The sequence below is a fragment of the Ciconia boyciana genome, chromosome 27 (assembly GCF_034638445.1).
Source record: "Ciconia boyciana chromosome 27, ASM3463844v1, whole genome shotgun sequence".
Lineage (NCBI taxonomy): Eukaryota > Metazoa > Chordata > Aves > Ciconiiformes > Ciconiidae > Ciconia > Ciconia boyciana.
Window position 1 is genome coordinate 564,234 of NC_132960.1, and position 12,762 is coordinate 576,995.

The 12,762-nt window shown below is 74.8% G+C and overlaps 2 protein-coding genes and 1 long non-coding RNA gene across 3 annotated transcripts; all 3 read right to left on the reverse strand.

Annotated features, from left to right (window-relative positions):
- Positions 1-674: 674 nt before the first annotated feature.
- On the reverse strand, positions 675-8,734 carry ESYT1 (extended synaptotagmin 1). Its single transcript, XM_072847543.1, is given in 32 exon segments — positions 675-723; positions 913-928; positions 931-961; positions 1,039-1,144; positions 1,228-1,359; positions 1,445-1,543; positions 1,722-1,864; positions 1,938-2,084; positions 2,187-2,273; positions 2,347-2,418; positions 2,505-2,600; positions 3,060-3,149; positions 3,230-3,278; positions 3,355-3,437; positions 3,617-3,793; positions 4,060-4,191; positions 4,267-4,416; positions 4,556-4,642; positions 4,752-4,823; positions 4,924-5,016; positions 5,126-5,215; positions 5,281-5,329; positions 5,421-5,503; positions 5,739-5,915; positions 6,021-6,144; positions 6,233-6,288; positions 6,385-6,474; positions 6,604-6,676; positions 6,848-6,921; positions 6,999-7,133; positions 7,338-7,379; positions 8,427-8,734. Coding segments are annotated over 32 exon segments (3,159 nt in total). The 5' UTR covers positions 8,697-8,734; the 3' UTR covers positions 675-689.
- A 617-nt stretch (positions 8,735-9,351) lies between these two features.
- On the reverse strand, positions 9,352-11,446 carry ZC3H10 (zinc finger CCCH-type containing 10). Its single transcript, XM_072847411.1, is given in 2 exon segments — positions 9,352-10,702; positions 11,274-11,446. Coding segments are annotated over 2 exon segments (1,395 nt in total). The 3' UTR covers positions 9,352-9,480.
- Positions 11,447-11,615: 169 nt separating this feature from the next.
- On the reverse strand, positions 11,616-12,581 carry LOC140644396 (uncharacterized). Its single transcript, XR_012039780.1, has 3 exons — positions 12,433-12,581; positions 11,965-11,987; positions 11,616-11,833 (listed from the first exon to the last, which is right to left on the reverse strand). It is a non-coding gene; the product is annotated as an uncharacterized lncRNA (long non-coding RNA).
- Between the last annotated feature and the right edge of the window lie 181 nt (positions 12,582-12,762).

Consider the following 12,762-nt stretch of genomic DNA (forward strand, 5'->3'; position numbering starts at 1 on the left):
TGAACGGCATCGTGATGGGGACACCACGATGGGGACACCACGATGGCCATGTCCTGGGGGTGGCATCCCACCAGGGAGCCCACCACGGGGACACGTCGGGGGACGACGACGACATCCCAATGCCCAGCCCCCTTGGGGACACCCCAGTAGGGACACCAAGCTGGGGAGCGCCCCACGGAGGACACCCACGGGGGACACCCACGGGGGAAGGCCGTGGCAGCGCGTCACCCGGGGGGACACCGCAGACCCCAAGGCTCCCCTGGGACCCCCAGGACCACACGAAGCCGCCGCCGTCTCCTCCCTCTTTTATTAGCACGGGGGGGGGGACACGGGGACGCAGCCCCGGGAAGGCGGCGGGGGGTCGGCGCGGCGGTGGCGCGGTGGCATCCCGGTGGTGGCACGGCGGTGGCACGGCGTGGGCGGCAGCGGCTCTAACGAAAGCGTCTCCCCGGGGGGGGGGGCCGGGGCAGAACCCCGGGCCGGGCCCCCGCGCCGGGAGGCTCCGCGGTGGGCAAAAGGCACGAGGTACGTAACAGTCTGGGGGCGCAGGGGCCCCGTCTGCCCCCCCGGTGCGTCTTTGGTCAGTGGCGAGGCGGGGGGCAGGGGGGGCAGCAGGAGCAGCTGGGGGCCTGGCCCCCCTCCCCGCTGCCCCAGGCACGGCGGGCACTGGGGGTCCGGGGGGCCCAGCTCTAGGGGCTGCTCCGCTCGTCCCGCAGCTCGTACCTGCGGGGGGAGAGAGGTGAGGGGGCGGGGGTGGGGGTGGGGGGCGGACACGGCCCCTCACCCCTGAAAGACGCACTGGGAGCCCCCAGAGACCTCCCACCCCTGGGACAGCCCCCGCCCTCCCCCTCCCCCGAGACCTCCCAGCCCCCAGGATCGTGCCCCCAGGCCCCCCAGCCCAGCCCCACTCACCAGTGGGGTCCCCCTCAGACAGATCCACCTGTGCCAGGTCCAGATGCAGCTGGGGGAGAGTGAAGGCTCAGAGGGGCTCCCCGGACCCCCAGGCCCCCCGGCCCCCCAGCCCCCCAGCCCCCCTACCTTCCCCAGCGCCTCCTTCTCCCGCGACATGAAGGACAGGGTGGATTTGACGTGAGCTTCCAGCTTGCGCCGAGAGGCTTCCTCAAGGGATACGTCCCACTCGAACCTGGAGAGACTGGGCTGTACTGGGCCGTACTGGGCAGCACTGGGCAGCACCGGGCAGGTGCTCCCCCCCCCCGTCCCCCCCACCTCTCGTTGAAGTCGGGGTTGAGGGTCTTCTTCTGCACGCTGGTCTTCCTCTTGGTGCTGCGGCTGCGGTCGGGGAGCAGCACCAGGGACACGTAGGGGTCGGGCAGCTCCTTCGACACCGGCCTCAGCTTCCTGGGGGGGGGACGACGACGACACGGCTCAGCGGGGGGGTCCCAGCCCCGAGCCCCCCGCCCGAAGCCCCACCGGGCAGCCTCACCTGCAGGCGTGGACGATGGCCACCAGCTTGCGCTCGTCCCCGTGGTACCAGAGCGTGAGCTGCAGCCGGCCCAGGGGACCCTCCGCCGGCTCGGGGTGGCTGTGGGGCAGAGGGTCAGTGCCCCCCCGGACCCCCGGCACAGGGGGGGGCCCGGCCCTGGGCTCCCCGGGGGGGCTCACGCCCAGACCCCCTGCCCTGGCTGGGGGTTTGCAACCGGAGCAGACCCCGGGGCCGGGGGCCGGATGCTCCCGGGGGGGGTCGCGCCCCCCAGCCCTACCTCTCGGCCGGGACCAGGCGCTGGCGCAGCCCCCCGGCCCCGTGCTCCTCCTCCCCCGGCACCTCCGCGGGCTGGGGGGCAGCGTCCCCCCCGTCCAGGGACACGCTGCTGGCACCCCCCTCCACCTGCTGTGACACCAGGACCTGGGGGGGCAAGCGGGGGGTGAGGCGGGTCCCAGCCCACCCCCAGCCCCCCGACCCCTCCCCCGTCACTCACCCCCAGCTGCGCCCGGAGCAGGATCTGGCTGCCGGGGCCCCCCCCGGCCAGCGGGAACCAGCCGTCCAGCACCAGCCCCTCGGAGGCCAGGAGCTGGGGCAGGGGCAGGCTGAGGGCGCCCAGGGGCTGCCCCCCCTCCTCCTTCACCTGTGGGCACAGGCAGCTCAGCACCCCGGGGTGGGACCCCCGCCATGGGGACGGGACCCCCGCCATGGGGACGGGACCTGGGGACGGGGACGGGGCAGAGACCTGCAGCTCCAGCGACTCCACGTGCGGCCGCTTGATGAGGAAGGAGAAGCCTTCATCCCACACGGGCTCGGCAGTCGGGCCACAGGTCTGGGGGCAGGAGAGCGGGTGAGAGACCCCCCCCTCGTCCTCCCCAGCCCCCCCGGCCCCCACCGCGTCTTACCTTGGTCTTGACGGAGACGTCACGCACGGCCAGGCTGGCGAAGGCGGCGGGTGGCTTGGAGCCCTTCCGGAGCTGGGGGACAGCGGGTTGGGGACGATGAGGATGATGGGGTGACGGGGCAGGGCCGAGGGGACCCCGGGCGCGGGACAGGCACTCACCGGGAGGGCGGCAGCTCGGTCCACGAAGACAGAGAGGAGAGCGGCCGAGAGCTCCTCGCCCCGGGCGGGCTGCAGGAGGCTGTTGGTGTGCAGGACCTGGGGGGGCAGGGGGTGGGCTGGGGGTCCCGCCGCGGGGTGGGGACGCAGGGGGATGGAGGGGGATGTGCAGGGACAGGGACGGGGACAGGAATAGGTCTGGCAGGAACGGGAGTGTGTGGGGAGGAGGGTGGGGATGGGGACACACGGGGATGCACAGAGATGGGCATGGCAACAGGGATGGGGACGGGGACGGGGATGGGGACGGGGACGCGGACGGGGACGGGGATGGGGACGGGGGTGCACGGGGATGGGGATGGGGATGGGGACAGGGATGCACGGGGACAGGGATGTATGGGAACGGGGACAGGGATGCATGGGGACGGGGATGCATGGGGACGGGGATGGGGATGCACGGGGACGGGGACAGGGATGGGGACACGGATGCACGAGGACGGGGCCGGGCCGGGGCTCAGGGCCAGCTGTGCCCCCCACGTCCCCACGAGCCGGGGCCATTACCTGCTCGAGCAGGGCGGCGCTGGGGCGGGGGGCCAGGCTCTCCAGCCGCACGTGCAGCCGCCCCGACTTCACCTCCTCCAGGGGCAGCCACTGGCGGGACAGGGAGGGCGGGTGAGACCCCCCCGGCGCAGCCCCCCACCCCGGCGCAGCCCCCTTGGCCCCTCTCCTACCTTGTCCACGATGCGGCTGCTCAGCACCTGCCTCAGCGGCACCTTGCACCTGGGGGGGCTGCTGGTGAGGGCTGGGGGAGGCCACCCCGCAGCCCCCCGGCCCCCCCGCGCCCCCCAGCACCCACCGGCCCAGGAAGTCGTCCTTGTCGATGTCCTTGTCGAAGAGGTCGAACTCCACGTCCTGCCCCGGGACGTCGTCCACGATCACCTGGGCAGGGAGAGGCGTCACCGGCGGGGCACCCCTGACGCCTGGGTGTCCCCCCCCCCAGCCCCCGCCTCAGTTTCCCCTCCTGGGGGGGGCCGGGACACCCCCGCGCAGCACTTCCATGCCCACGGGGAGGATGCCCGGGGCAGGGGCAGACGGGGTGCAGGGTGTCCCCCCCGTACCTCGTAGACCTCGTTCCAGCGGGGGTTGAGGTCCTCCTTGATGACGTGGCTGCGGAAGACCCTCCCGGCCACCCGCACCTTGGCGTAGGGGTCGGAGCGGCCCCGCACCACCCCCTTGAAGAAGTTGTCTTTGGCGATCAGGTTCTCGGCCTCCAGGAGGTGGATCCGCAGCACGTGCTGGGGACACGGGGACGCGCCGGGCACTGGCACGGGGGGCTGCCGGGCACGTCCGGCCCCAAGCTCCCCCCAGCCCTGACCCCTTTCCTGCCATGGACCCCCCCATCCTGCCCCCCGGGACCCCCCCCAGCCCCTGAACCCCATCCTACCCCAGGACCCCCATCCTACACCCCCAAGCCCCCCGCCAGCCCCTGAGCCCCATCCTACCCCCCGAGCCCTCCAGCCTCCCCAGTGATGCCCCCCGGGCCCCCCCATCCCCTTCCAACCTCGGTGCCAAACTGGGGGTCGGGGCTGGCGTGGGTGGGCTGGTGGGTGCCACCGGTGCTGGCCGCGGGGTCCGGCTGCCCCGGGGGGGTGGGAGTGGGGCCACCGTTCTCGGGGGCATCGAGAAAGAGCACCTGCAGGGCCGGGGGTCAGCGGGGGTGGCGTGTGGAGGGGCAGGGCCCCCCCCGGCCCCCCCGAGCCCCCCTCACCCGCAGGACCAGCTTCATGTAGAGGCGGCTGTTGGGCCCCGAGTGCTGGAGCTGGAAGGGCTGGTCCAGCGTCAGCTCCGGGGCGTCGAGCAGGCGGGCGAGGGGCAGCGAGAGGGAGCCCAGGCTGCTCTGGCGGGGGTCGTCCTTCACCTGGGGGGCACGGGGGTCATGGGGATCCGGGGGAAACGGGGCATGGGGGAGATGGGGGAGAAATGGGGGAGAGACAGGGATTTGGGGGGAAATGGGGGGGGATGCGGGGGGGACTCAGGGTTGGGGTCTGGGGTCTCGCCTGGATGTCCACGTCCTGGTTTATGGGATCGTGCAGGAAGAAGCGGAAAGCATCTTCCCAGACGGGAGCAGACGTGTTATAGACCACCTGGGGGGAGCCGGGTTAGACCCCCGCCGGCCGGCCGGGCCCCTGCACCCCAACCCCGCCTCTGCGGGGCCGCACCGGCACGGCTGGGCCCCCGGACCCCCCAGCCCACCTTGCTCTCCCGTGTGACGTCCTGCACCGACACCTGCACCATGGGGTTGGGCTCCTTGCCCGGCTTCTTTGTCTGCACAGAAATGGGGGGGTCGGGGGGGGGGGGCTCCACACATCTCTGACCCCGCAGAGCAGGGAACTGGCAGCCCTGGCCCCCCCGGACCCCCACTCACAGGCAGCTCCTCAGCCCGGTCCAGGTACACAACCAGGATGGCGGCTGATGGGGGATCGGGTTTGGCCACGATCGTCCGGTTCCTCTCCAAAACCTGGGGGACGTACCCGGGGGGGTCGGCTAGGGCAGATGGCCCCCACTCCGTGACCCCTGCAGCTGGGCTGAGACCCGGCAAACTCGTCTCTAGGCTGAGCCCCGCTCACCTCGTCCAGTTTGCAGGTGTCGGACATGAGCGAGAGCCACTCCAGGCGCAGGTGGAGCCGCCCCCGGTCCCCCTCCTGCAGCGGGAACCACTGCGGGGGCAGAGGGGTCAGCACAGCCCCCCCGGCCCCCCGGGCCCCCCCGCCCCGGCACCCACCTCCTCCAGCACCCGGGCCTTCAGCACCTCCCCTAAATCCAGCTTCATCCTGGGGGCGGGTAGGAGAAGCCGTGAGCTGCGGGGCCGGGGGGCAGCGGCCCCCCCGCAGCCGCCAGCCCAGGGGTCCGAGCACCCCGCACCTGCCCAGGAGATCATCCTGGTCGGGGTCCTTGTCGAACAGCTCCACCTCCATCTCCTGCCCCGGCACCTCGTGCACGATGAACTGGGGGACAGGGTCAGCGGGGGGGGCAGGGGGTCCCCCCCGCCCAGCACAGCCGGGCTGGGGCCCTCACGGGGGTCCCCGTGTCCAGCCAGGCTGGGCTGGGGTGCTCCCACCCCCACGGCCTGGCTGGGGATGCTTGGAGGGTTCCTGTGCCCCCCACGACCCCAGCTGGTCTGGGGGGGGCGATGGGGAGGGTCCAGGGGGTCCCCGGGAGAGGGGGGGGGGGGGGTCTCACCTCGTAGACCTCGTCCCAGGTGGGGTTGAGGTTGTCGTCGATGACGCGGCTGGTGACGACCTGGGTGCCGACGCGCAGGACGGCGTAGGGGTCCGACTTGCCCTTCACCAGCCCCCCCATGAACCGGTCCTTCGACCGCAGGTCCCGGGCGCCCCGGAGGTGCACCCGCACGACGCCCTACGGAGGGGGGTCAGCCGGGGGGGGGGCCGGGGGGCAGCTCCCGGGCCCCGGTGCAGGGGTGTCCCCTGGGACCCCCCCCCGGGACCCCCGGCCAGCCCTTACCCGGGGCAGGGGGCAGCGGAGCTGGGCGGCCTCGTGCAGGTTGGGCACCAGCGGGACCAGGAGGCGGTTGGGCAGGACGAGGTAGGAGGCGATGGCGTCCATGATCATCGTGTCCGACATGGAGCTGGGGGGGGCATGGTCACCGGGGGGGCCACGGACAGCGCAGTCCCGGGGGCCGGGAAGACCCCCTGCCCCCAGCCGGGGGGGCTCACCTGAGCCCCGGGATGTCCAGCAGGTTGGTCATCCCCGTCCAGTTGATGTCCAAAGTCTGGGGGGGGGGGAATGGGGTCAGACGGGGGCCGGACCCCAGCCGCATCCTGCCTGGGGGGGCCGGGGCTGCCGGTCCCTTGGGGGGGGCACTCACCGGGCGCCGGATGAAGAACATGGTGAGGGCCCCCACGATGGGCACGTCCCCGAGGAGGGGCTCCAGGATGATCCGCAGCATGCCGTGGAGCTGGGGGGCAGCGCTGAGACATGACCCCCCCATAGCCATGACCCCCCACCCCGCCAGCTCCCGCCATGCTCCCAACCCCAGCCCCACTGCCCCCACAGACCCCCAGCCGGGGCGGAGACCCCCCCTCACCTGCATGCCCTTCACCCCTGCCTTGCAGAAGAACTTCTTCACCTCCACGTCGATCTGGACATCACCCACGTAGCTGCGGAGATGGGATGTAGGGACGGGGGGGGTCTCTGCCACGACCCCCCCCAGGCCCCCCAGCGAGGGGGGGCTCCAGCAGGCGCTGTGCAGAGGGAGACCCCAGCAGGGGCGGGGGTGCAGGGGACTGAGACCTGGCATCTTTGCCACACGGGTGGCTCCGGCCGCTCACCTGATGTTGAGGTCCAGCAGGATCTGCTTCTTGTGGGTGCCGGGGTGAGCCCTGACCCCCAGGATTCGGAGAGGCTGCGGGGGGGGGACAGCGGTGAGGGGGGGGCGATGGGGGACGATGGGAGCACCCCCAGCCCCGAGGGGAGCCCTACCTTCTCGCCCATGTCCACCTTGGTGAAGGTGAAGGTCTGGAGGTGGCTGTTGGAGGCCCGGATGGACGGGGCCACGTTCTCCACCAGCAGCTTCTCCATGTACTGCCCGAAGAAGGGCCAGGCCTGGGCCAGGACCTGCAGCAGCGGGACGGATGGACGGAGGGACGGACACAGGGGGACGGAGGGACGGAGGGACAGACACAGGGGGACGGAGGGACGGACACAGGGGGACAGAGGCAGAGATGGATGGAGGGATGCAGGGATGCAGGGATGGATGCAGGCATGGATAGAGGGATGCAGGGACGGATGCAGGGACGGATGGACAGACGGACGCCTCACCTTGTTCAGCCATTCTGCCCTCTCCACATCCGGGAAGCTCACCTGCGGGCAGACAGGCCGGGGGTGTCGTGAGGCCGGGGGGGTTCCGGCCGGACGTGGCAGCGGAGGAAGCCCGGCCACGGGTATTGCTCCCCTGCAACGGCACGGCCCCACCCAGTTCCGTGCCTCAGTTTCCCCATTCGGGCCGGTGGGGCCCCTGCGGGGGCTGGCTCGGGGTGGGAGTGTCACCGGGGGGGGGGGGGGGTGTCACCCCCCACAGCTGTGGCCAACATCTGGCGGCAGCTCCGGCCCCGCTGCCGAGTCCAGCCCCGTCGTGGCCGTTCCCGGGGGTCCCGGCGGTGGTGGTGGTGGGGTGGTCCCGAGAAGGGGCGTCCCGGCACCACGGGGAGGGGGTTCCCGGCCCCCCCGCGCCCGCCCCAACCCGCGGCCGGGCAGGAAGCGGCCCCCCCGGGCCCGGTGAGTCAGGGCCCGGCTCCGGCGCTGCCGGAAGGCCCCGGGCGGTACCCGGGGGAGGGTCACCCCGTGGCGGGGGGCCGGGGGGGGGGGCCGCACTGGGGGCAGCGGGGTGCGGTGCAGCACCTTGGCGGCCGAGCGGGGAGCTCAGAGGAGCGGGGGGCGGCGGGGGTGCGGTGCGGTGCGGCCGGCGCGGGGGGACCCGGCCCCGGGGGTCCCGCCCGGCGGGAAGCTCAAGCGGGGCTCGGTGCAGCGGGGGAACAGCGGGGCCCGGGGTGGATGCGGCGCGGCTGATGGGGGGACCCCGGGGGTCCCGGCCGGCGGGGGAAGCCCAAGCGGGGTTGGGGTGCAGCTGGCGGGGGGGCGGTGAGCGCAGCCCCGGGGGTCCCGCCCGGCGGGAAGCCCAAGCGGGGACCGCGGCGCAGCCGATGGGGTCACCCCGGCCCGGGGGTCCCGCCGCCGGGAAGAAGCCCGGGCGGGGGCCGCAGTGCGGCAGCCGGGGGTGACCCCCCCCGCCCCCCATCCCCCCTCTCCGCCCCGCCGGGAGCCGCAGCCGGCACGGGCGGGGCGGGGAGCCCGAGCCGGTGCCGCCGCCGGGGGATAACGGCGCGGCGCGGCGGGCGGACACCCGCTTACCCATGCCGGCAGCTCCCCGCGGGCCGCGCCCAGCCCGGCGGCGGCGGCGGCGCGCACGGCGGCCTCCTCGTCGCGCTGCAGGCGGGCGGCCAGCCGCAGCCCACGCTCCCGGGCGCGCCGCCGCCGCCGCCAGCCGGCGTAGAGCGCCAGCGCCAGCACCAGCGCGCCCGCGCCCAGCCCCAGCAGCCCCGCGGCGTAGGCGGGCAGCGCCCAGAGCAGCCGCCGGCCCAGCGCGCCCAGCGCCGCCAGCCCCGCGCCCCGCCGCTCCATCCCGGCCGCCGCCGCCGCCGCCGCCGCTCCGCTGCCGCCGCGCCCCGCGGTGGGCCCGCCCCCACTGGGCGGGGCCTCGCCCGCCCCGCCCCGCCGCTCTGCTCTGCTCTAGGAGCCACTGGGCGGAGCCGAAGCGAGGGGGCGGGGCGGAGAGCGCTTGTGGGCGGGGCCCGGCGGGGGTCACGTGTCCCGCCGCCCCGGCCCGTCCTTCCCCCGTCGCTCCCCTTCCCGGGGCCACCGGCCGCTCCGCGCCCCCCCCCCCGGGAGAGTCACCGACGGCGGGAGAGCGATCGCCGCTGACTTTTTTTTTTTTCTTTTTTTTTGTTTGTTTTTTGTTTTTTTAATAGTTGAAAACGTTACAGGGCCCGGGGAGCCGCGGCCCCGGGGCCGCCCCCCCACACCGGGACACAGACCCGGCGCGGGGCGGGGGGGCCGTGTCCGTGCGCGGGGCTCGGCGGGGAGCAGCCCCCCCCACTCCCACCCCCCGGAAGGTTTCGCCGCAGACCCCCCGTGCGGCGGGTGCCGGCCGGAGGCGCGAAGCCCCGGGGCGGGGGGCAGTTACCGCCCTCCCCCCCCCCGCGCACTGCCCGGCGAGAGCCCCCCCGCGTCCACCGGCTGGGGAGGGCCTGGTCTGCCCTTCCTCCTCCTCCTCCTCCTCCTCCTCCTCCTCCTCCTCCTCCTCCTCCTCCCGCGTCCCCCGGGGGCTCAGTTCCGCGCGGGGGCCGCGGTCCGGCCGGCTGCCCCGTCCCCCCCTCGCCGGCGGCGCGGCCCCGCGGCGGGGGGGTCAGTGGGGCATGGCCGTTATCCTCATGCTCTGGGAGGCGATGGGGTACGTCACCATGGGGGTGGTGGCGTGGCTCATGGTGATCCCGCCCAGCGGCTGCGCCATGGAGACGGCCACCGGCGCCACCGAGACGGCCACCGGCGCCATGGAGACGGGGGGGGCCATGCCCTGCGCGATGGTCTGGGCCAAGGCGGCCGAGAGCGGGGTGATTTCGGGGTTCATGGGGGGAGCGGCGTTGGCGGGGGGAGCCGCCTGGGCTCCGGCGGGAGCGACCAAATCCTGTTGGGAAACGGGCCGGGGCTGGAGGGCCTGGCTGCTGAGCGTGGTGTGGGTCTGGGCGATGCTGTGGTTGTAGTTGGTGACGGTGCCCACGGTGGGGGCCAGAGTCTGCTCGGTGGCGGTGGCGGTGGAGCTGAGCGTCATCACCTTGGCCTGGTTGCGGAACTGCGCGTTCTGCTCCAGCAGCACCTCGTTGGTGGCCAGCAGGTTGTTCACCTGCTTCTTGAGATCCTCCACGCGCTTGCGCAGCATGATGTTCTCCTCCTCCAGCAGCCGGTACTCCACCGTCCGCGGGCTGGTGAAGCTGTACTCGTAGGTCTCGAAGTGCAGCCCGTCCACCCGCCGCCGCTTCAGCACGGGGTCGTGGTCGTCGTAGCGGTCGGGATCGTAGATGGCGTCGTAGGGGTCGTAGCGGCGGACGGCGGGGACGATGCCCTGCTCGCGGGCAGCCATGCCTCGCGCCTCATACTCGTAGTCCCGCTGCAGGTGCTGGAACTTGCACTTGGCACCCCGCTGGCAGTCGCCCTTCAAGAAGTCCCTGCAGATGGGCACCTCCTCCTTGCTGTTGGGCAGGTCGGCGGGCGAGAGGCCCAGCCCGGCGGCCACCTTCTGCCGCAGGCGCGGGGGCAGCTCCCCCGTCTTCTTGTAGCAGTCCTCGTCCTCCTTGGTGCCGTGGATGAAGCGGCAGTTGAGGCGGACGCACTCCTTGTTCTGGAAGTCGTGGCAGAAGATGAACTCGTTCTTGCGCACGCCCAGGTTGGTGACCTCGCTGATGTCGGGGTGCCGGAAGCGGCAGCGCTTGCCTCGCTTGCAGACGTTGCGCAAGAAATCGCGGCAGATGTCGTCGGCGTTGGCGCCCACCTCATCGCCGCTGCTGCCGTTGTTGTAGCTGTCGCGGTCGGGCATCTTTGCCGCCGCCGCCGCCGCTGCGGGGCTCCGGGCACTGCGGGAGGGAGGGAGGGAGGGGGGTGAGGGAGGGGACCGGGAGCTGCCCCCGGCACCGGGGGGAAACAGCCGCCCCAGGGCACTGGCACTGGGGCCGCCAGGGAGCCGGCCCGGGGGCAGCACGGCCTGGGCAGCGCCATGCAGCTCCGAGTGCCCCTGCCCGGTGCCAGGGGGACCGCGGACCCCGACCGGCGGGGAGAGCCCCGGGCAGCCCCGCACGGCCGCTCCCCGGGGCTGCGGGTGCCGGCGGCGTCACCGGGAGCGGCCCGGGCCGGCTGGAGGGAGCCGGGCGCCGCTGGGCCCCGGCCTGAGGGATCGCGGCCCCGCGACGGCCCCGCCGGGCCGCACCGGGAGGGCGGAGGGGGCGCGGCCCCCCCACCGGGTCCCCATAGCAACTGCCCCGCAGGCCCGGGGCAGGCCCGGCGGCAGGGCCTGGCGGCGGCTCGGCCCGGGGCGGGGCGGAGGCGGCCGCCGCGGAGGCCCCGGGGCGGCGGAGCGGGGCCTTTCCCGGCGGCGGCGCGGCCCGTCCCGTCCCCGGCGCGGCCCGTCCCGCCCGGCCCCGCACTCACCCGCTCGCGGCCTCCTCGCGGGTCCTCCAGCGCCAACAATGAGCTGCCCCTTCCGGCCGCCGCTCTGCGCCGGGCAGGAAGTGCTCTATGGTGCTTCCGGGGCGACCCGGAAGGAGCTGCGCTCTTCCTCCCGGCGTACGGTGCGCCGGACTCTTCCGTCACCGTGACGTCATGCGTGTGCGCCGCTATCTCGGCGTTTCCCGCGGGCTCCCCCCGCCGCGCCGGCACCCCCGGCCCCGGCCGGTGACCCCGGTCCCGGTGGCCCGCCCCCCCCCTCTCCCCCCCCGCTCCGTCACCGGAGGAGCCCCCGGCCCCCGCCGCTCCCGGAGGAACCACACCGTCTCCCAACAACACCAGCTTTATTCGCGGCACCACGGCCGCCACAGAGCACACAACCGGCCCGGCGCAGCGGGTCTCCCCCGCGGCACCGGGCCCCCCCCGCCCCGGGGCACCGAGACGTCTCCGCGGCGGCGACGGCGGCCCCGCGCCCCGGCCCTGCTCAGCTCCGCGGCGCGGCCTACTTGGACCTCTGCCTCATCTTCCTCCTCTTGCGCTTCAGCCTGGGGGAGAGAGCGGCGCTCAGGCCCCGGGGCCGGCCCCGCGCAGCGGGACCGGGCGGCGGCCGCAGCCCCCCGCCGCTGCCCGGCGGGGCAGGGCCGGCGGGCGGCGGCCCCGGGGGAGCCCCACGTACCTGCGCATGCGCTTCTTGCGCCACTGCGGGAGAAGAGAGGAGGGGAGAGGGGCTGCGTTAGTGCCGGTACCGCGGCTGCGGGGCCCGGACCCCGTCCCGGTCCCTCCAAGTCCCCCCCGCCTTCCCCAAGGCGCCCAGAGCCCCCCGCGACAGGGACACCCGCCCCCCCCCCCTGCCTCCCAGGCCCCACGCACCCGGAGACCCCCGCTCCGGCCCCGCCGCACCGACCCCTCCCCGCCGCCAGCCCCCCAGCCCCACGCACCCACACCCCCGGCCCCGCTCCACGTCCCGGTGCAATGGAGACCCCGTCCCCAGGGACACCCCGCCCGGAGCCCCCCCCCCAGGACCCCCCGGGGCTGCCAGGCCGCAGCGCGCCCTCCCGGCCGTTGCTGGGGACCCCCCGGGGGGGGGGGTGAAGAGGGGGGTGGGGCGCCATCGGGCGCCCCCCCCGCCGCCCCCGCCGCTCACCTTGGCCCTCATGGCGGTGTGGAGGCGCCGCGCTCAGTCCCGGCGGGCGGGCGGCGGCGCGGGCGGCGGATGGCGACGGATGGAGGCGGCCGGCGGCGGCAGCCCCACAAGATGGCGGCAGCAGCGGCCGAGAGAGGCCTCGGTTGCCCGCCGGGGCCTATTTATAGGGTAGCGCCCGTGTCCCCGCCCCCCTCCGGCGCGGGGCACGACGGGAGCTGTAGTTCCTGTCCCCGGGGCACGACGGGAGCTGTAGTCCGCTCGCCGGCGGCCATTTTGCGCAGCCCCGGGGAAGAGCGCCCGCGGGCCCGGCAGCACCGGGCCCGGTGGGGG